Source organism: Dromiciops gliroides, chromosome 2 (genome assembly GCF_019393635.1).
Source record: "Dromiciops gliroides isolate mDroGli1 chromosome 2, mDroGli1.pri, whole genome shotgun sequence".
NCBI lineage: Eukaryota > Metazoa > Chordata > Mammalia > Microbiotheria > Microbiotheriidae > Dromiciops > Dromiciops gliroides.
This window is the reverse complement of record NC_057862.1, coordinates 526839849-526862122: the sequence shown is the minus strand read 5'-3', so window position 1 is coordinate 526862122 and position 22274 is coordinate 526839849. Positions and strand designations below refer to the sequence as shown.

At 38.8% G+C, this 22274-nt stretch overlaps 1 protein-coding gene across 6 annotated transcripts in view; it reads right to left on the bottom strand.

The window, feature by feature from the left end:
• The window catches only part of UNC5D (unc-5 netrin receptor D), an 821905-nt gene extending 801222 nt beyond the window's left edge, over positions 1-20683 (bottom strand). For all 6 annotated transcript variants that reach the window (XM_043988293.1, XM_043988296.1, XM_043988295.1 and 3 more), the window contains exon 1: positions 20564-20683. In XM_043988293.1, the coding sequence (XP_043844228.1) occupies positions 20564-20681 (118 nt within the window). In that variant the 5' untranslated portion in view covers positions 20682-20683. The remainder of the gene's footprint in view (positions 1-20563) is intronic.
• Between the last annotated feature and the right edge of the window lie 1591 nt (positions 20684-22274).

Below are 22274 nucleotides of genomic sequence, written 5' to 3'. Positions count from 1 at the left end.
TGCCTTTCTGTTTTAGGATACAGCTTAAGTATATTAAAACTGCTGTATATTTTCCCAAATGCAATCCATCCTGCTCTTTTCATACTAGGCAATTTTTGGTCTCTATCCTCCATCTACAGTGTCAGTCCAACCTCTATATGTACTGATGGTCTAACTAAAAAAGAAACACTTTTTTATCCAAAAAAGATAATTTTTTAAAAAAAATAACTAAGTTTGAATAGGAGGCTGGAAGAGGAACTGCTTTAATCTTAATTAAATTTGCCTCAAAAATTCCACCAGCTCTTTTTTCCTGTTCAATTACAGATATTAAAGAGGGAAGGGATGGTAGGGAGAGAGAGTGAGAGAGAGAGAGAGAGAGAGAGAGAGAGAGAGAGAGAGAGAGAGAGAGAGAGAGAGAGAGAGAGAGAGGGAGGGAGGGAGGGAGGGAGGGAGGGAGAGGGAGGGAGAGAGAGAGAAAGGGAGAACAAAAGAGAGCAGAATAGAACTGAGGTCTCTCTGTGGTATCATTAGTATTTATTCTTGTCTACATAAAACCCACCATATATTGCCACAATCAGAGGGCAACTTCTACAGATTCATATGGCATTCGAGAAGTTGGATCAATTGAAATTTTCAAATAACTACACAAAACTTTAATCTTAAAAACCTTAATCTTTCCCCTCCTGGAGCTGTCCTAGACTTCTGGACTTAAAAACCATGCCTCTGTCGCTGTCTCATTTTACGACCTCTCTCAGAGTCTGGGACACCTTGTCCTGGAACAGCCTACCACCTTTGTGGCCTTTTCAAACTGGAATATCACTTTATAAACCCTGCCCCTCTCCCCAGTCTCCCATTGGTGAGTATTTCCTTGGACATCTACTTTGTGGAGGGAACTAATCTAACCTTCATTTCCCTCTTGGTCCGGGCTGCTGGACTTTAAAATTATGACCCCCACACTATGTCCCTTCATTCTCTCCCTCACCTACCCCCTATCTGTTAACTTTTGTGTATTGTCTTCCAGAGGGTGGCTTTCTTTTTGTTTATATTTCTACACCCAAGGCTTAGCACAGTCTATCTGACTTATAAGAAGTGTTTAATAAATGTTTGTTTCCTTCCTTCTTTCTTAACAAAAGCCTATAGAGCTCCATTATCCCAGGCTCTAATGCACTCTTAAATCAAAACTAAACCATCAAATGACAAAGTGATTTAAAACCGTTAATAATCCTTCTGGGACTAGGCAAGTTAAGCTACAAGGTTGTCCTGGGGAAATTATGGTGGGGAGGGAGGAAGAATCTAGTCATAATAATAATGTAACAATCCTATTTTCTCACTTTCCTGATTCTGAGAGATCAAATGTTTTCAGTCCATTTGTTTTATTTGATTAACATAATGATCCAGGTTATAGCTATGTAAATGTTCTTTTGGAGCTAAAGAACCTGCTACTATCTGCATCTAAGACACTGTTAAGGAGTTGGACACTGGCTCCCATGCAAAATAAAGATCATTCAAATTTTATTAAATAGTCCTAAGACTAAAGGATACTGTACAAAAGAAAAGATTGACCTCACAAGGTTATTGGGAAGAAAATTATTTGTAAATTGTTAATAGGCTGTATATGTTATAAACTATTAATACTTGCTTTTGAGGGCAACTAAGTAGCACAGTGCATAGAGTACCAGACCTAGAATCAAGAGGACCCATCTTCCTGAATGCAAATCTGACCTCAGACACTTACTAGTTCTGTGACCCTGCACAAGTTAGTTAACCCTGTTTGCCTCAGTTTTCTACCTGTAAAATAAGCTGGAAAAGGAAATGGAAAACCACTTCAGTATCTTTGCCAAGAAAGCCTCTAATGGGGTCACAAAGATTCAGACATGATTGAAAAGAACGAACAATAGCAATAATTTGTTCTTGAGATGTTACCAGTTCTAGAATATGTAGGTACTAGAAGAACTTCACTGATGGAGGCAAACAGGAGGGACTCAACTTCTATTTATTGAATGGTACAGGAAGGTAGTGGTTCAGGTTACTTCTGGAGCACCCACTTTTGCCTTTATTTACCTTCACTTGCTAATAGCATCCCATCAATGATGGGAGGCTATGGTCATTATAGTTTTCTTTCATTGACACTTAATATTCTTCCCATAACCTCCTCTAAACAGTCAACTACTTAGCACAGATGAAATGCTAAGTTATAGGCACTGTTATAAGGTGTTAGTGATGCAAAGACAAAATTGTAATATTCCCTGTTCTCAAAGAGCTTACATTATTTCAGGGGAGACATCCTGAACATATTTCAGTATGTACAACATTTTTGAAAATAATACAAGATAATAGATAGGGAGGTCCTAATAGGTTGCAGGTCCTGAAAGGCCACACAAAGAAAACAATGATTGAGCCTGCATCTCAGGCACGAAAGTCACCCAGGGTAAAGTAAAAAAAAATGGAAATGGAATGCTGTGAATGAAGTATAGGATGAAGGCAAGTTCAGGTTGAAGCTTGCGTGTGAAAAGTAAACAGAAAAGTATACTGGAGGCCTGGTTGTGAAGAATTTTAAGTGATTAACTTTAGCATATATTTGATCATAAATGTAGTAGGGAAACACTGGAGTTTATTATGTAGGGGAATGACATGGTAATACCTTTGCTTCAGGTATTACACTTTGGCAACTATGAGAAAGCTAAATTAAAGAGAAGAGATGCTGTTCACTCTTCATCGCAGATTAATGGTTTGACTTGCAATTGAATTGGATTTAGATAAAGTAGAATAGTACAAAGTCATCACCTCTTTCTTCCAGAGTCATTGAAAGCCAGTGGCAAGAGAAAAGTCAAGATGATTGGCATTAACTAACTCATGATGCAGTAGAAGACTTTGGAATCTTCTAATGTATGACCAAAATCTCAGCATTCCACAGAGCCTGTTTTAGCCTTCTTGCCCTTGAAACAAATTATTTTCATCTGCCCATTCTGATGGGGAAAGTCTTCCCATGCTGGGGGAAAACATTCTCAACTCACTGACACAGGTTTGAGCCCTTTTAGTTACCATTATTTTAGTTCAGCTGTCTTGTAAATGGGCTCTATTGTGTATGACTAGCCATCAATCCCTTCCCACCTCTTTAACTCCCAAGCTGCATAAGAAGTTATTTGAGAGTGGTATTTCTAAAGCAACCTATGGAGTGGCAGCAACTGTAAGCATTTTACTCAAAAATACATTATGACCAAAATAGCAAAAACCTAGGAACTGTGTTTCCATATGATTTAAAGTATAAAGAAAACAATTTATATACTCCCCAAACCTAATTTTAGAGAAAAGGAAATACTTCTTCATAATCTTCATCAAGAGGTGAATTTTTCCCATGCTACATATGAAAGAACTAAAAAAAAATAGGATTCAAAACCAGTATTTCTGAGTTTGTCTCCAATACTTAACTGATACTATTAGAAAATCTTCATATTGAAGCTTTAAGCAGTCAAGGACTCTTTCTCCAACACTGCCTCTGAGGAAAATGGGAGTAGAAAAAGTATGGCTTTGATGTCCTTCTACCTCTTATTCTCTTTGCCCCCTCCCACTTTGCAACCTCTGCCTACCCTTCAAATAACACTCTAAATAGCACATGACTTCATCTGACTCCCTGGTTGCCCAGAGCCTCCCAGCTGTGGCATCCATGGGACCTTGCTTTATTTGAATGTCAATTTGAGGAAAAGATAGCCAAAAGGATAGCTTCTGATCCTGTCATGAAAATATGCTCTAAAATCCAAAGATAGATCAGTAAGCAACAGAAATCAGGCACTAGACTTAAAAGAAAATGTAAGAAACTCCACTTTCTATTGCATTTTAGTTAGCAGCTCATCCAGAGCTGATATATAGATGTCTTTGTGGGATAATTCTTCACTTTGGGGATCCTGGAAGATTCTATTACCAATTTTCCTTTTTGCGCCTCAATTCCCACTTCTGTGACATGCAGATAATGCTTAAGATCCTAGCTGTTTGAAGGGATTTGTGAAACTTTGATAGTATTTATAAAGTCCTTTGAGATCCTATACTGAAAGATGCCCTACGGGGACTAGGAATCAGGAGCTGTTTGCCTTACCCTTTTGCTATAAATGCCTTCTTTGAAATAACCTTGTCTAGTGCTCCAAGAGCCCATCTTTGACAGCACTTGCCAAAATGACACATAGTCAAACCACTTCAAGTGTCCCTCATTAGAATTTTTTTAAAATTGTCTCGATCGACAGCAGTTAATTGAAACATTCAGCGTTCATCTTTTCAACTAATATGAATCAATAAGAGTGTTTAAAAAACATGCTCGACAATTAAATATCAGTTTATGCTAGGAAATCCTAATGCCCACACGTGTTCAAAACACCTGTCGGCAGTCCTCCTCGCCTAACTCTGTGTGACAGTACTACAGATGCTTCCCTGAGCAGTTTCATCTGGGAAATGTCTTGGGCAGGTGGCTAGAGACAACATGACCACCCATCTTTCTCCCAAAAAGCTTCTTTCCCAAATCACTGCTAAAAATATACAACTTCTGAATATTTTGGCACCCAATCTTCAAGAATGCCAAGTCCTTAATGCCAGGTGTCTAACACCTTCCCCAGCATAGGTAGGTCCTGTAGGAATAATCACCATGATGTGCTTTTCTCACTTTACATTCTGAGTTTCAAATGAGAAGAATTCTTTTTAATTGTTCGCAAGACAGGCACAGATTTCAAACTCTTTTCTTTTTTCTTAATAAAAAATGGGAAACTTGAGTGGGGTAAGAATAAGAAATTGCCATCTTCAATATCCTTCTCAGTTTATTCCAAGCAGGTGGGTCTTTCAAAGTTACGTTTTGTTTAGTCTACACCAGTAGCCTTTGCCAGAAAGCACAGCATAAGATGAATATTAAAAATTTGCACCACCTAGTGTCCTTTGAATGACCATTGCATCCCTTTGCTCAACAGCTCAGCAGTTCGTCAAAGCCAAGCTACCCCACCTTATACATAGATTTCACATTCAGAAACTGGAAATCAATCAGCATCATATACATCTCTATACATATAGCAGAAGATTATTTGTGATAGTTAATAAGGAAGATTAGGAAATTCTCTAATGGTATTAACTTGACGGTTATCAGTGGCTATGACAATTATCTGTGGCTATGTATTTTATTTGAGGACATAAGTACAAAAGATTATTAGCAGTCTTGAATCTAATATTTGCTATAAATAGGTTTCTAAAATACTAACAGGATCCTTAAAAATAAAATATTCTATGATGTCCATAATACTGATAATGATAAATATAAAATAATAGCTAGCATTTATATCAGGGATTTCCTAACCTTTGGTTTATGATCAGGGAGTCAGTGAATTTGAGTGGCAGAAAATGTGTGCGCATATATACACATACCACACAAATGGCTATAATATAAAATATTACATAAATGAATATATCTCTTTATAGATGTGTATATACATACATATGTATGCACCCATATACACACACCTATATTATATATACATTTTAAATATTTCATCTATTTATCTGTTTTCATTCTCCTCTAATGCTGAAATTTAGCATTACCTCAAATTATTTAAAAACGTTACTCTATGAAGAGGTCTATAGACTTTACCATGCATAATGCAAAAATGGTTAAGAACTCAGCATTTATATAGAGTTTTAAGATTCACAAAACTTTTGGCACATCTTAACTCTCTGAAGTTATTATCTGCATTTTATAGATTAGCAAATTGAGTCTGATACAGGTTAAATGACTTGTCCAGGATCATATAGCTATCAAGTGTCAGAGCAGAATGTAAACTCTGCTGTTCTTCACTTCAATTTTAGCCTATACATGATAGTCTGCAGCGTAAGAAATCAATTTGCTATCCTATGTAAACAATAAACATTTATTAAGCAGTCCTTACACAGTGGAGGGAGATAAAGTCCTGGTCCCTTCCCAATAGAGCTTACATTCATTCCAGTTGGAGAATCAAACACCAGACCGATAGAGGCAGCATGGTATAGAGAGTGAGTTGGCGTGGAAGCTGGTAGACAGGTATTCATGTTCTATGTCTGACAAATACTGTCTGTATGACACTGTCCTACTCCCTTTACCTTTTAGCTGTGAAGTTTCCAAAGTTGCTAAGTGTCAGAAAAGGCACCCACCTGCACTGTAGAAGAAATTTCCTCACCTAGGAATTCCTCATAGCAATGAAATTGCAGGTTCAGCCTTTATCCCTTACAAATGGCTGTAATAGAAAATATTATACAATTTGTGCTTTAAAACTATAAAAATAAAGTACTATGTAGTGCCCTGGATTAATGATCTTTCTTTAATCCAGGTACCCTCTAGAGTCTATGATTTTCTTCCAATTAGTATTTAAATGTAATAATTCAATATTTATAGGGACATGGCCTGGACCTGCGATTTCATTACTATAAGGAATACGTGAGTAATGAAATTCCTTTTGCCAATACAAGTCAGCAATTAAATTTTTTTTTTATTTTTTTTTTGTGGGGCAAGGAGGGTTAAGTGACTTGTTCAGGATCACACAGCTAGTAAGTGTCAAGTGTTTGAGGCCATATTTGAACTCAGGTACTCCTGAATCTAGGGCCGGTGCTTTATCCACTGTGCTACCTAGCTAGCTGCCCCAGCAACTTCTTTGAAAGTTAGAATGATAAAAATTATCTAGACCATTTAGAAGTTGAGACTTAGCTAGGGTCACACAGTCAATATGTGTCATTAGTGGGGACTGAATGTAGGTCTTGCTGTATTTGAGATGGGCTCTCTACTATGCCATGCTGTGTTTCAATTCAAGATAGGTGCCTCAAAATATGCAATATATCATGTACATAAAACTATCTGTAATTTCTTCAGTATGGGTACTTTTTGACCATGAAAACTGAAATCTCTCTAGGCTTTAGTCCTCACAATGGCCAAAATGCCATACAATAGCCCAACCTTTGGTGAGGAACCTTCCTGAAATTTGTGATACTAGTCCTTAGAAACTATACATTCAACCCATTGCTCAGCCCTTGGCCAAAGCCTTTTTAGCTCAGGAAAATTTGGGAGAGGTGGCCTTTAGCAGATGATTAAAGGAGAAATGAAATTGAAACAAAATCCACTACCTCATATTCAGGGAGTCTAGGGACACTGAAGCAAGGTCATGGACTATCACTCAACTGACTGGTCACCGAATAAGAAGCTGGTGTATTAGAAAGCTCTGACCTATAGTCAATCATTGTTCTTTCTTTACCCACTTTCCGTGTGACACTGGGCAAGATACTTCCCATGTTTGAGACTCAGTTTCTTCAACTATAAAGTAAATGGGTCACACAAAATGAGTTAGTATCATCAACCCAAGCAGCACCATACAATATTTAACCCAGGAGGGTATTTAGAGATCATTTATTTCAGTCCCTTAATTTTATAGAAGAGGAAACTGAGAACCATAAATGTTAAGTTATCTGCAGAAAAACAGGCAACTATTAAATGGAAAAGCTTGGCCACAAACCCAGTTCTTCTGATTGCAATTATAGTTCCCTTTCCAATACACCACACTCTGAGCATTTTCTGAGTCTAGGTCTCTTGGCTCTCAGTCTATTGCTTTTTAAGAATGTCCTGTTTTTCTATATTGGCCAATAAACCATGTGCCACCTAGTGAAAGTCTTTAAACTCCCATAACTCAAACAAGAGCAATTGCAACCTGATCAATTCCATCTCATGATTAAACTGTGAGCTAGACATTCATTTAAGAGAGATCAGTTCATATGGAACAAGTTCTTTTCATTGTTTGCACTTGCTTGAAGGAATTCCAGGCCAGGGCTGGAGATTGCTACTTGAATCAATCGATCAACATTTACCTATTATACACATATTTGTGTGCCAAGTACTGTGTTAAGTGTTGGGGATTTAGAGGCAAAAATGAAACAATTCCTGCCTTGAGGAACCTTAATAGTAAGCATTGATAAAATAAAAATAATGAACATTTTGGAGGGATATTGAGAGGACACTAATATCTAAAGCCTAAAGTACTTTAACAGTGCACAAAATATCCAGACACTATTGATAAAAACCCAATATGAGAACTCTAGTTGAAAGATCTTAAATTTGTTAAAATGCAAATACTGCTTTAAGTACTAATACTACATACTATACTCAGTCATTAATCTGAATAACATTTTAATTACATGTAATTTTTATTGCATCATGATTTGAAAAGGATGCATTTAGGGGGCAGCTAGGTGACGCAGTGGATAGAGCACCGGCCCTGGAGTCAGGAGTACCTGAGTTCAAATCTGACCTCAGACACTTAACACTTACTAGCTGTGTGACCCTGGGCAAGCCACTTAACCCCAATTGCCTCACTAAAAAAAAAAAAAAAAAAAAAAAGAAAAGGATGCATTTACTATTTCTGACTTTCTACATTTGACTGTGAGGTTTTTTTCCCCTAATACGTAGTCAATTTTTGTGTATATGTCATGTACCAATGAGAAAAAGGTATATTCCTTTCTAGCCCCATTCAATTTTTCTGAATAACATTTTAATGGGGCGGGAGTCTGGGGGGACCAGGTAAAGATGAGAACTTGGAGTTTGGAAGACAGTTATTCATTGAAAAGAAAAGTGACCATCTTCCAATGTTCAACTTTGAAAACTTCAGTTTTGCTTGGGATCTATCCTGCTTGAAGAATCATTGGAAAAATGGTATAAAATTTTAATGCTATTAGAATGGGTAACTTAAAATTATATTTTTTATTTTAGAATACTTTTTTATTGAATAGAATTTTATTTTCCAAAATATGTCAAAACAAATTTTAACATAAATTTTTTAAAAAAAATTTGTGTTCCAACTTCTCTTCCTCCTTCATTCCCACCCCCCCACCCACTAGAACTCAAGCATTTCAAAATACATGATTATTCATGGAAAACCTTCCCACATTAGCTAGGTTGTGAGAGAAAACAGTCAAAAAACCCCCAAAACTTCAGATTGAGAAATTATAAATAAAGCAGAGCATGAGAGTTCTTTAAGAACTTATATAACAGATCTCTCTGAATTTGTGTGCATATATTGTATACTCACATATATGTATGTACATAAACATACATTAGATAAACACTATATATGCAAGTACACATGTATACATACAGATACATACAGGTATAGGTACAGGTGTAGATCCAGACACAGATGTAGATGTATGTATAGACATAGATATAATTTTTCACCCATTCCAAATGTCAACTTCTATCAGAAACTGGGGATAGAATCCTGTTCCACACGAGCTATTGGAGTTCTTCAGTAGATTAAATAAGGCATTTGACAGTGGGCTCTTTGACAACAGGTGCTGTCTTTTGCCCTTTTTGTGTGTCCCCAGTGCTTATCAAAGCCTGGAACATAGTAGGTGATTTAGGAAGGTTTCTTGACTGATTAAAGAGACACAATGTGTATATCAAGCTTTAAAATAAAGGCAAGAAAACACAAAAGCTCTTTCTTCTCTAAGAGGCATTGAAATGCTTTGTTTATTTGTGTCCTTTATTTAATATAAAGCCCATAATACAACCTATCCACATAATGCTCACTGACAAACCTGTGAACCTCCTGATCTGTTTAAACAGTCTTTGTGTGAGATTTCTCTTTTGAGGAGTTTATAGTCTAAAGAAAACTGAGTAACAAGGCCCTCTGTTTAGAAATAGGTACTCCCAGTTCACCTAACTTAAGCCTCTTCCCCCCCAAAATGCCTGAGAAGTAATTGTTCTTTTTTTTTTTCTAATATAGTTTTCTTTTGACGTAGGAAAAACCAACAGCTTTCTCTCTTAAAAAATAGGTAAAATAATTCCTTAGGACACACTTCATGGAAATTGTTATTTGAGGGCCAGACAGCAGTGTTCTGTTACAGTACTTGTCAAACCCAATTTAGGCTACTTTAATCTCCTATTATAACCACACTGAAAGAAAAAGAAACACAATTTGATAACAAAGCAAGCCATTTAAAAAGTAAAACAGACTGAGGAAATGCTTTATGCAAATCAATATTTTTTGCAAAGTTTTAGGTCTCTAATGGTGTTTTTAAAAAAGAATGAATAATTTTATGTTCACACTTATCTGAATAAATTACTTTAATCCCTTCACTTTAAAAAAATCACTACTACTTAGCATTAATCTTAGAAATATTTTGCATATCAGTTAATCCCAAACTTATTAAAAACAAAATATTCTATTTTTACTATGCTGTTTTTATATACTCACAATGATTATTTTTTTCCCATTCACTTTCAACAGATTCTCTATGGCCCCTTTTATTCACAGCACTGGCTGCTATTTAGAACAGTGTTAAACATACAAAATCCTGAGCATGAAGGCAAAACAAGAGCTTTTCAGATTTGAAATTATTATATTTCTTCTCTCCCCTCAGACCCTCTTCACCCTCATCTGAAGGCCATATATCAAATTCACGCTAGGGGTAAACATTCTCTTATTCCCTTGGAAATGTGACTCTACTTCAGTAAAATAAGTTATTAGTGATACAGTAGAAAGAATATGGGGATGGCAGATAGAGACTTGAGATCTAGTTTCATCCTGTCTTACTAAACAGTTACATTATCCTGGGCAATTCCCATCACCTCCTGGGGTCTCAACTACCTCTTCTTCCCTTCAAATGGGCATAATAATAGCTCTCTCCCAGGTAGCATGTAAAGATGAATAAAATAAGTGTTTGTTTCTTTTAAGAAACAGCGTAGTATATATAACAGAACAAAATAAAAATGAAAGGTGCAACTATTATTATTTGTATAAGCAATCTGAATTGTTTCATCCTAGTTATTTTTCTAGAACTGATAGAGCCTCTCAGATAGAATTTGCTCTTTTTAGAAAGGCTTAACAGTAGAACACCCTCCCCATCTCACTCAGAGGCTAGCTAGTTCTTCCCTCTTCAATGATGACATCCAATGTGCTTTACTTCAATTGTAGAGTGTCAGTAAGAAAATTAAATCAAGACTTTTATTTCTTATCTCCAGAAAACAAAACAAAGTAAAACAAAGAAATCACCACATCTTATCAATACTCCATCTGGTGGCAGGGAAGATTGGTTTTCCATGAGGATGATGCATGTTTTGGTTTGGATTTCAAATTTGGGCTTAAATCAAGCCTACTTCTTTCCAACTTTCTACTTCTGGGTATGAATTAATTTCCAATGTAGGGCTAATTTGAGGATCAGAGAGAGAGAAAGAGAGAGAGAGAGAGAGAGAGAGAGAGAGAGAGAGAGATGTGTGTATCTATATATATACATAAGTATACATATATATGTACTTGTATATGTATATTATGAATGTGTATATGTGTATGTATAGGTATAAGTATGTAAAGTACTTTACAAACTTTAAAATACTATGTAAATGTTTATTATTATTATTATTGTTATTATTGTTATTATTTTATTGGAAAGATCACAAAACAGGAATCAGATGACCTGAATTTTAGGCCTAGATCTTCTATTTCTTTACATAACTTTGACTTTGGCCAATTCATTTAAACTCCGAAGGCCTCAGTTAGCTTATTAGCAAAATAAAAGGGTTCACCTAGATTATAACTTCCTCCCTTAAAACACAATAAACAAAAAAACCTTTAGAATTCTACCAATTGGTTTTTTTGTTTTGTTTTGTTTTGTTTTGGGGTTGGTTTTCTTTTGGCAGGGCAATGGGGGTTAAGTGACTTTCCCAGGGTCACATAGCTACTAAGTGTCAAGTGTCTGAGACCAGATTTGAACTCAGGTACTCCTGAATCCAGGGCCAGTGCTTTATCCACTGTGCCACCTAGCCACCCCTACCAATTGTTTTTTAAAGATGTCCTTGTGGAAGACAGAACCACCTCTTTTCTGTCATTTAGGACATCCAAAGTGATTGTGTCAAGACATATACCTGATATTGTCCCCCAGCTGAATAGAATATTCTGTAAGTGCTTACCTGCCTAAAGAATCTCTGCTCACCTGTGTCATTTATAGGCATTTTTGAGAACTTTGTGCTTCAGCTGCCAATCATAACTTGACATTGGCTCCCCAGTAGGAGCCAGCTAAGGTTGCTACTATCTTATTGATCTTCCACTAAAGTCCTACTGGAATCATGAAGGTGTGGAGGTCACCTGTGAATCTTGATATCTGTGCCGAGAGAGAAACAAGCTCTAGCTGGTCCTCATCAGATTATAAAGGCTTGAGGAACCAGACTGATGAAGGATTGCATTTCTGCAGGATGGGAAACTTGATTCTCTAGGCAAAGATAGGTTCGTTGTCAGAGGGATGATCACCAGATGGCAGGATGCACACAGAGGTTCATTAAACTCTCAGATCAGGAGTGAAAAGGTTATACTGCCTACCTAAGTAAATGGATGAGGTTCATCATATAAATTCCAAGTATTGATAGCTATACTATCACTTAGAAGTTCTACAACTTTAATCTACAAATAAGGTTTTAATGCCTAGCCATTCCTCCCCTTAAAAATATTAAAACATATACACTGGAGAAGTAAATAAGTTCCCTATGATTTTCAAACAATTGTAAACCATCTTCCACATTTTTTCTTTAAACATAATGCACATTCAATTTACCTGTTTTATTAATTAAACCCTCATAGTGTAGGGATTTTTAACTACAGTCAATTAACTTAAAAACCTGTTATAACTATTTAATTTATTATTTATTTTCTTTTGTAACTTTATGTATTTTGTTTTATGCTTGTGAAAATGTTATTCTGAGAAGGGATCCACAGGATTCACAAGATTACCAAAGAGAGATAATAGACATAAAAAGGAAGTTTAAGAACCTCTAAATTAATGAAAGATCAAAACCAAACTCTAAATTGTGGAAGATAATATTCAAAACACCATTATCCAAGAGCTCGATGGACACTTCAAGTCATCATAATGACTGTTTTGCCTTGGATTCATTTCCTGGCTATATCCCATCTTCTATAATGCCATTTTCCTTCGAACTCATCCCAAATGAGAAATTTTAATCCAAACAACAGCTGGGTTTTCCACAAAGTCCTTCCTTTATACAAATATGCTTATCGTTGATGCTTTCTCACAATGTATTTCTCACAGTACATTGTGATGCATTCTCACAAATTCAGGGGCTGATTGGCAATCCACAGAGAATTGTGTCTCCAAGGTGCTCTGATCCAACAAGATATTTCGCTTACCCTCTTAATAGGGATAGGATATAGACTTAAGATTTTCACTGGAATAGGGACCTTTTGGACAGGAATCTCCTCTGCTAATGTAGCCTGACACCTTTAGTACAGCTTACCGTCCAAAAGAGGTACCTAGAGCACTTGGGGCAACTAGGTGGCTCAGTGCATAGAGTGTCAGGCCTGCAGTCAGAAAAATTCTTCTTCCTGAGTTCAAATTCATTAGCCTCAGACACTTACCAGTTCTGTGACCCTGGGCAAACCACTTCACCCTGCCTCAGTTTTCTCATCTGTCAAATGAACTGGAGATGGAAATGGCAAAACACGCCAATATCATTGCCAAGAAAAACCCAAATGGGGTTATAAGATGTTGGACATGTTTGAAAACAACAACAAAATAGCATTGAAAGGTGAAATCAGAAGCCAGGTCTTCCTGGCTCAGAGACCAGCTAACAGCCTCTAAACACCATTTATACCAACTAGAAAATTGGAGCCAGTGGGTCAGAATTCAGGGTGAAGATTTGTTATTTATCATGTGCACTATTTCAATCTCCTCATTTGTTAAAAGGATTGCAATAGGAAACTGATCATTTTCCAAGCTTAGAAGCTGCCATGTCATTCCTTGATTCTCTCACAAAAGGTATAGTATCCTTAGTAGATCCTGTTGTGGACTATAATTATTAATTTTTGCACCTGGGGCATATTCAGTTTGAAGATGGGAGAGATAAAGACCCCAGAAACAATGATGTGGTGTGGTGTCCTCTTCCATTGTAACTAATCCTAGGTCCACTCTGTACCACTTTCATTGGATCCTTGAGTTTGGGAGCATTTTGCCAACAATTCTCTTTGGTAGCATATAGTCAAATAGCACAATTGTAGGAAGGGGGAGGAGAAGGGGAAAAAGGAAGGGAGGCTAAGAGGAAGTGACAGAGGGGAAGGGGAAGGAGAGGGGTGAGAGAAGATAAGGCAAGGGGAGAGGAAAAGGAAAGGGAAGAAAAAGGAAGGAGAAGGAGAAATGGAAGAGATAAAAGAGAAATCCCAAAGGATTACTGGTTATTTGCTGAGGGAAAGTGGAAGTGATGAACAGAGGACATAGTTCGAGGAGAGTTTCCTGAATAAACTTGTAACTCTAACCATTCCTTGCCTCCTTTCAAGGAGCACTTTCCAAAATCAGGGCTGAGTTCTGCACGGACTTCTGCTACAGTACAAACTGAGTACATCAACACCCGTCTAATTCTGAAAATTATCTATACACACAGCATGTATATGTGTACACACACAATAAGACCATATGAGGCAATGTGGCACAAACAATTAAAAGTTCTTTGGAAAGTAGAACTGCAAAATGGAACGAATATCTATTTTCTATAAATGAATCAAGCCATCTGCCTCACAAGAGCAGCCGCAGGAGTACCCAAAACAGCAGAAACAGCAGCCTCTGGTGTTAACAATCTATTCTCAAATCTCATGCTCCACATTTCTCCAGCAAATAAGTCTAAAAATACAAGGGATGCAACAAATAGTCCCCAAGGACCTGCCATTCCATGGATAGTGTGTTCAATCTGAGAGTAATACTTCCTATTGAAATTCTAAAATGAGAAACGAGAGGGAGGGTGAGTTATCCTATTAGGAAGCAGAATTCTGAATTGTAAGTGTTACTCTAAGTCGAAAGTGCATCAGCCTGGATGCTGATCAAATGCTTGCTTTTGTACCACATGCACCTCTGAGGTTGTTCTGAATGTATCTAGGGATTTCTTTAATCTCTTACATAACCGTCTACCATCTAATATACATCTCATCTCCTGTCTGACGTCCATATGAATTCCACTCTTCTATTTCTCTTTTCTTTTTCTACAATGACCAGTAAAATAAAAGAGCAAAATGAAATAAAACAAAACCTGGGGATTAACTTCAGTGACAAATGATCTACTGAGTTTTCCCCATCAACACTAACACTTTCACATTCCAGTAAGGCCATATACTTTGTCCTATTAAGACAGGTATGCCAACAGTTTTAATGGTCTCTTTAAGCAATGAGACTGGGGCCTATTTCCATTTGTGGCTACATGCTGTTGATGATGATGCCAATTACAATAATTATAATTTTTACTTTAATACATGAAGAATCAAGAATCGTATCAGTGACCATGCTCCCTCTGCTGACAGAGTACAACCTCCTATATATCTTAGTAATTGTTTATTGTTAGTCATGACCCCACCAAAAACAAAACAAAAAACAAGTTATCATTCATTAGCCAGTATTCTCAGGATGAGCCCTATTGTGTTTGGTCAGGTGGTTATGGTTAGACCATAGATGCTCAGTCTGTCCCTCGGATCATAGTTCCAAATATTTCTACACTTTTTCTTACACTTTTCTAGAATATATTTTGAGAAACCAGGCTCACTTCTATGCCATGGATGGGTATCAAAGACTACAGGAGAGGTATTTGATAATAAATGCTATTTTAATAGCAATAGCTCATGTTTATATCGAGCTTTATAATTCATAAAGTATTTTCTTCACAATTGTACTGTGAATTAAAGAGTAGATAAGGTGGTCATGCAAGGGCATTCCCTGATTAGAATATAAGCTTTAAAATGCTCAGAGAAAGTTACTCACAATACTTCTATGCTGCCATTAGTACAAAGAGGCAAAGAGAAAGGGAGAAGAGGAAGTAAATGTATCATTCCATTACAGGTGGGTGAAAATGCACAATCTAATTTAATGGAATATTTTCCCTCATAGCTCAGGAGTGATCTGAATACCAGAAGATAATGCACCTAAAGTTCTTTGATAATGCAAGTGTATGCTCCTAGAGTGCCTGGTCTCCTCTCTTCCCCCTTATTGTATGCTATGGAGCACAAAGGAGTCTTACACATACTGGTATTCAAGGTGGAACTTTCATTAACATCATCTTTTTTCACGTGCCTGGATGGACAAGGTCTAATGTAGATTTACTGTTGGGGCCTGGGAGTCTGATGCTCATCTCTTCTCCCTACAAATTCCATCTTCTTCTTTTCACACTTTCAACTACAAAAAATCAGCACTATTGCAAGAACAGAATTAAGGTAAAGGTTGAAAGGTAGAGTAAAACTTAAGAGCTATAAGGTAGTAATGTAAAAACCACAACAAAACATGCAGTACTATTTCTCTGCAGAAAATTAAAAGCATGCATCTTGCATTTTCAGATGTGATCATTTTTAGAAGGGAGAACAACACCTGGAAGAGGTGTGGAGTTTGGTTTTCCCACAGCATTGGAAAAAATTTAAGCACCATAAAGAAAGTAATTAGACATTAGAAATAGTGGAGGAAGAAGCATTGCCTATGTTAGGATATTGGGATTTAAATGAATGATGTCTGGCAATTAAAGGCAAAGTTCTAATTCTTAAAAAGTGAGGAGCTAAAGAACTACTGATTTAGAATGCAGACAACTATGATAAAAGTAGGAAAGTTAGAGGCTACTGGGATGGGAAACCTCAAGGGTTGAACAGTATGACCAAATAAGCAGAAACTTTAGTCCCACTGCAGCCCTGTGAGGTATAGATATTTAGTGTAATGGGAATACGACAGGTTGTAGGCATTAAACATGTAAAGATGGCAGAATAAATAAAGCTAAATGGATTGATGGATTTGCTTATTTATATATGACAACCTCATTCATCCTCCAAAAATTTCTTCTCTGGTGTCTTTTCATAGCATACGGACAACTTGGAGTTATCATTGTCAAGCACAAGTGCTGTAATGTGTGAAAAAAAGACTTCAAGTTTTCATTGAAAATGGATATTTGGTATCACCTGAATTAATAACTTCAATGGCAACATCATAGAAATGCATCCCTTCTTTGATATAACACCAAAGGAAGCCACCATGGGTCTCAGAGACCCTGAAGAACATATTCTTTGACCTGCAAACACCAACAGCATACAGTACATAGATGAAGCTTATCAGAAGGATTTGTCACTAGGTAATAAATTCTTTTTGTTTTGGTTTTTATCTGTAGAATTCACAAAAAACAACTTCAGGGGCTATAATATGGGTATGTAGGGAAAATGTCCATACCAATGGAACCTTGGTTTTCTTGAAGTATTGAAAAAATAACAACATTACTCCGTTATAACTACATAATGATGGTTGATTTCCTGCCCCATTTGTACAAATGAAAAGTTATGGGGGAGGGAAAGTGTCCAAAGTGACTAAATGGGTGACCTAATTAAAATCAACTCATTATAAACTAGACTTACTTCCTAGGATATTTTTCTTCCCTGTATCCAATGAGTTGGCTGCCTTTGATGCAGCTCTCCAAATACAGTACAGGAATCATAGCTAGACATACCAGTAAATCTGATTTAAAAAAAAACATATATATTAAAGTGAAGAACAAAAACAATCAGCATGACAGCTAGACATGGATTCAATTAACACTTGGCAGGTCAGAAATAATTTTTAAATGTTCTGCTTTTAAGATGGAAAGTGTTAAATACATAGTAGTCACAAATAACTAATATGCATCTTCAGCATGCTGACTGGCAGTCATAGGAACCTGAGTAGGCAATTCTCAGACTAACAAAGGAAGGAAAACAGTGTGTTTCTCTTGTGCCCTTACCCTCACTACATCCTAGCTCTCCTCCCATAGGTCTTCTTTAAATCCAATTAGCATGAACCATCTGGAAATATCACTGTGGGTACTCAGTGAGATATTTATTAACTAACTGGGAAAGAAAAGAAAAACAAAACAAAACAAAAAAAAGAAGTGGGGCAAAAAGGAAAAGAAACCCTGCAAGCAGATATTGTCTTGGGTAAAGATAACAAAGGTCACAAGTGAGAAATGCCATCGAATGATATTTTCTTTGTCAAAATATCCCTCAAATGAAATGGGGAGATGGGTTATAGAGTCATGGCTTCACAGAATGTTAGAGGGAAAAAGGACCTTAGAGATCATACAGTCCAACCTGACTTTTTCCTGTATTCTATTATTGGTCATTGGTGAAGACACAGTCCCAATGGACATGAAGCTTAGAGTTCAAAGAGAACTCAGAACAAAATGCATTTCTCTTGGACAACCTTTAACAACAGACCTTTGTCCATCAAGATGCACGTGGAGGTAATGACCTCCATGGCAACATCAGAGAAGTGTATCCCTTTCTTTGATATAAAACCATGGGAAGTCACTATGGGTCTCTGAGACCCTGAAGAACAGAGACATAATCTTTGACCTGAAAACACCAATAGCATACAGTGCACAGCTGCTTGATTGTTTAAGAACCAAATGGCCTGTGGCTTTGTGTTTTTCAGAAGCCCGCTCCCTGTTAATTTCTTCAGGGATCTTTGACACAGGCCAAGAGAAATGGGCTACATGCCCCAGTGAGTGAAATGTTACAAGAGAAATTTTAGTCAGAGTTATCATTCCATCCCATGTGATGTGAACATTACTATGTTCTGTACAAGACATTTGTTGTAAATAAAAAGCCTGTAGAATGTGCAGTATGTTTTCCAGAAGCTCTTCAAAGGAGAGCTTGAAGATAAGAGATGCAAGCCTGAGTTTCACAGTGAGTGAAAACTCCATTCGAGGAGGCTTTTGGACACTTTCCCTGCCCTTTTTTAGAGCTGCCTTCAAGACAGTTTCATAAACCATATTCTTAGTGCTGAAGGGGTCAGTACCTGGAGTGAACAGCATGAGGAGGTGGGATTCTGTGCAGCACCAAAAATGAGGTAAAGAGTAATATTTCAGCTACAATGTGCCTTTCTTTAAAAGGAGGGGGGAAAAGTTTAAAGTATTACACAGAAACACTTTTTACAGTGAATGGAATGACTAAAGCATTCTATTTTCTTGCAGCAACTGTACTTTAACATGTTAAATAGGATGGTGTCTGAAATACTCTTTAACTTTCTCTGCTTTTCTAAAAGCTTGCTCCATTAACAAACAAAGAAAACTTTTTGATAGGAAATACAATGGTTTATAAACCACCTAGCTTGATCCACCACCCTTTTACTGCCTAGAATCAAGCCAGCGTTTTTGAAAAAAACGGTATTATATTGGCTCTTCTGTGATCAGGCTCAGTCCTTTCCACCACTCTGGTCTTCCAACCTCCCTGCTATTTACAAGAGGTTTAGTGAAGCAAAAGAGAAGGCGAGGGGGGGCAACTGTACTCCATCACACACCAGACAACTATAGGGCACATTATTTCTAACAGTAACATTTTCTAAGTCTAATCAATGGCCAAACTGGCTTGGGAGGGGGAGGGGAGAGGAGACATTAGAAAAAAAGACTCCTGGTGATTTTATTTGGAAGGGAGACGCATAGAAAGCCCAGCTATTTGTCACTAGAACCTGCACATCTTTTACACAAATCCCTGTGCTGCCCTTAAGTTGGTGTTCCACGTCTTCCCTCAGGTGGAACAGAAACCAGTTGCAAAATGACACACAGCTGGAGCCCGAGGGTTCTAGGCAAAAGGTGTCTGCATCTCCGGCCCCAGAAGAGCCGAGCTTTCTCTGCCTTTCCATAAGGCGGCGGGACTACACAGCAAGGATTGAGTTCCCGGGTGACAAGACCACTGGGGGTTGGATACGGAGGAAGGAAAGGCCAGGTCACTGGACTGGCAGGCCAATTGCCTAGCCTTCCTCTCCCTTGGTAGGTGCTGTTGAACCAGGCAGGGAATCTCCCAGACAGCATCCAATTAACACAGGCACACACCCAATCTCAGAGGAAATATGGACCAAGCTTGGGTGAATAGGGTACCCCAAAGCTGTGCTTTGGACTCGAAGGGGACAGGGGATGCCCAAGATATGGGAGGGGCCCGGCGAGAGGGAACTCCTGCACTGACATTGCTTTCTGGAGGCTCCGTTTACCTTCGCCCAGAATCAGTAAGCCCAATGCAGAGGAGTGTTCACGATGGGGGGTAAGTCACACTCTCAGACCACCTTTTCACCTAGAGCTGACCCATCCCCGCCCCCGCCCTCTGTAGTAAGTCCTGGACAGCTCAACTAGGGGTCGAGGAGGTTGGGTACATCTGAGCCTTTTTTCTCCCAGGGCTTTGTACCTTTTTTCCCATCAGAAGAAGAGGAGAAAGAATCTAGGGTCAGGAAACAGGAGTTTATAGGGACTACCTTCTCTGCAGTGATTCTTCTCCCTAGACTGGGAAGGAAACTAAAGGGTGAAACGAAAGGGTCGGGAAGAGAGGGGTTGGGCAGACGTTCAGGCTGCTGCAACTTGTAGGATTGCCGCAGATGGCAAACTTGGGCTCCTAGGCGAGGGTCTGTCCGTCCTCTCGGACCGACAGCTCTGGGTGCACTCACAACCCGCTTAGCTGTTCCCGGAGCTGCGGGACGCAACTTGTCAAGAACACGCTGCACGTTCATATCTGGCTCCCTTCTCGGGGCTCTCCTTCCCTTCCCTATGCCTCCCCATCGCTTTGCTTACCTCTGACAGCCGCAGAGCCTGCAACCCAACAGCAAAGACCCAGCAAGAGAAGCCGCCAGAGCTCCGCTGGACAGCTGCCTCCGCCACCACCTCCTCCTCCTCGGGCCGCTCCCCCCATGCTCTGTACTCCTCCTTCTGACTCCTCTTCAGCACTCCTGCTTTTTCCTTCTGGGAGAACAGGAAGGAGAGCGAGGCACACCGAAACAGAGGAAGAAATGGGAGAGTGCGTGTCCTCTCTTAGCTTGCTAATGACTAACGTCCTCAGCTTCTAAGGCTGCAGGGCATGGAGACCCGAGCTGCCGCTGGCTGAGAACCCAAAGGGTGCGCTGGCCCCCATCCCTTCCCCAGCGCGGGGAAACCGTCACAGCTACAGCTGCCGCCCGCCTCAGCTGCTGCCTTTCCCCTACTCGGCAACGCTGAGCACCTCCCAGCTTCCCGCACGTTGCTGCTGGGCTCCAGACTACGGGAGCGGAGGAAGGAGTCCGCATTCCTAATGAGAGCCCCCCTCCTCTCCCCCAAGTCCTTCTCCTCCCCACTGTAGCAGCAGCCAATGAGCCGGGCCTGGGCGGTACTGGCTAGGAGGAGGAGGAAGAGGATGAAAAGGAACAGAGATTGGTACCCCAGCCCTGGTGTAGTTAGGGAGGGTCAGGTGCGTGAGACAGTTATTTCCATTCCAGCAGGAAGAGTTCCTTCCTCTTCTCCTGCCTCATAGTTTTGTTTTGTTTTGTTTTGCTTTTTCTTTCCCCAGTTTCTCCCCGTGCCCTCCAAGAAAGTAACAAGCCCTGAGGAATAAATGAAGGGGGAAAAGGGCTGCGGAAGGAGACTGAAGTAATAAGGCACAAGGAGAGCTGGTGGTCCTTTCAGACAGGAATGCAGTGCGGGGGGGAAAGGATGACGTGCCGCCTCTGGCTTTTTCACTTTCGATGTGGGATCTGAATTTCCTCTCGTAAAGTCAGCTCCATTTGGCTTATGAACTTTAAGCATGGTCTAACTGCTGCAAGTTCTCACCCCTCTCCGACACTGACAGTCCAGAAATCACTCCCGAATTTCTCAGCAGATATCCCTCTTATCTATAGGGGCTTCCTTAACTTCCTACAACTGAGCTCTGGGAATTACCTTTCAGTCTAGTGCCAATGAGAGGACCAGGTCAGTCTGTCCTGCTACGTATAGTCAAATGAAACCTAGTTGTTTCTTTGTTTAATCTTGTTTTAATAGTTATATGAATAATGTTACATGTTTTTTATCCAAGAATGCTTCAGAGGACTTCATGCTATTGCCTTTTTTTTAATCTGCTGAGAAATGAACCACAGCCATATTCCATATATTAACTCACCACTTAGACTCCTTGAGAGTACTGTTACCCAAATTGTTCCATGGCTCATATTGCCTCTTGACTAGTTTTGACCTTAGAAGAAAAGTAAATTCTGGTTAAAAATAAAAGATATATATATTTTTTTATTTTCCTGGACATTCATTGAGACTTCTTATAGTCAACAGTTTCGCTATTATCCTCACTTTTGTTAAATCTACAAGGGGGAAAAATTAAAAGGAGAATCTAGCTCCCCTCTCAAAATGCTACCTGCTCAAAAACAACTTTCTCAGGGGAAAAGACAGTTTACAGTGAGGTAATTGGTCTGGGTGAGGTAATTGCACTAACACACTTTGTTCAAGAGACAAGAGAGGATGATAGGCAGGAAGATTGATTCCCCCT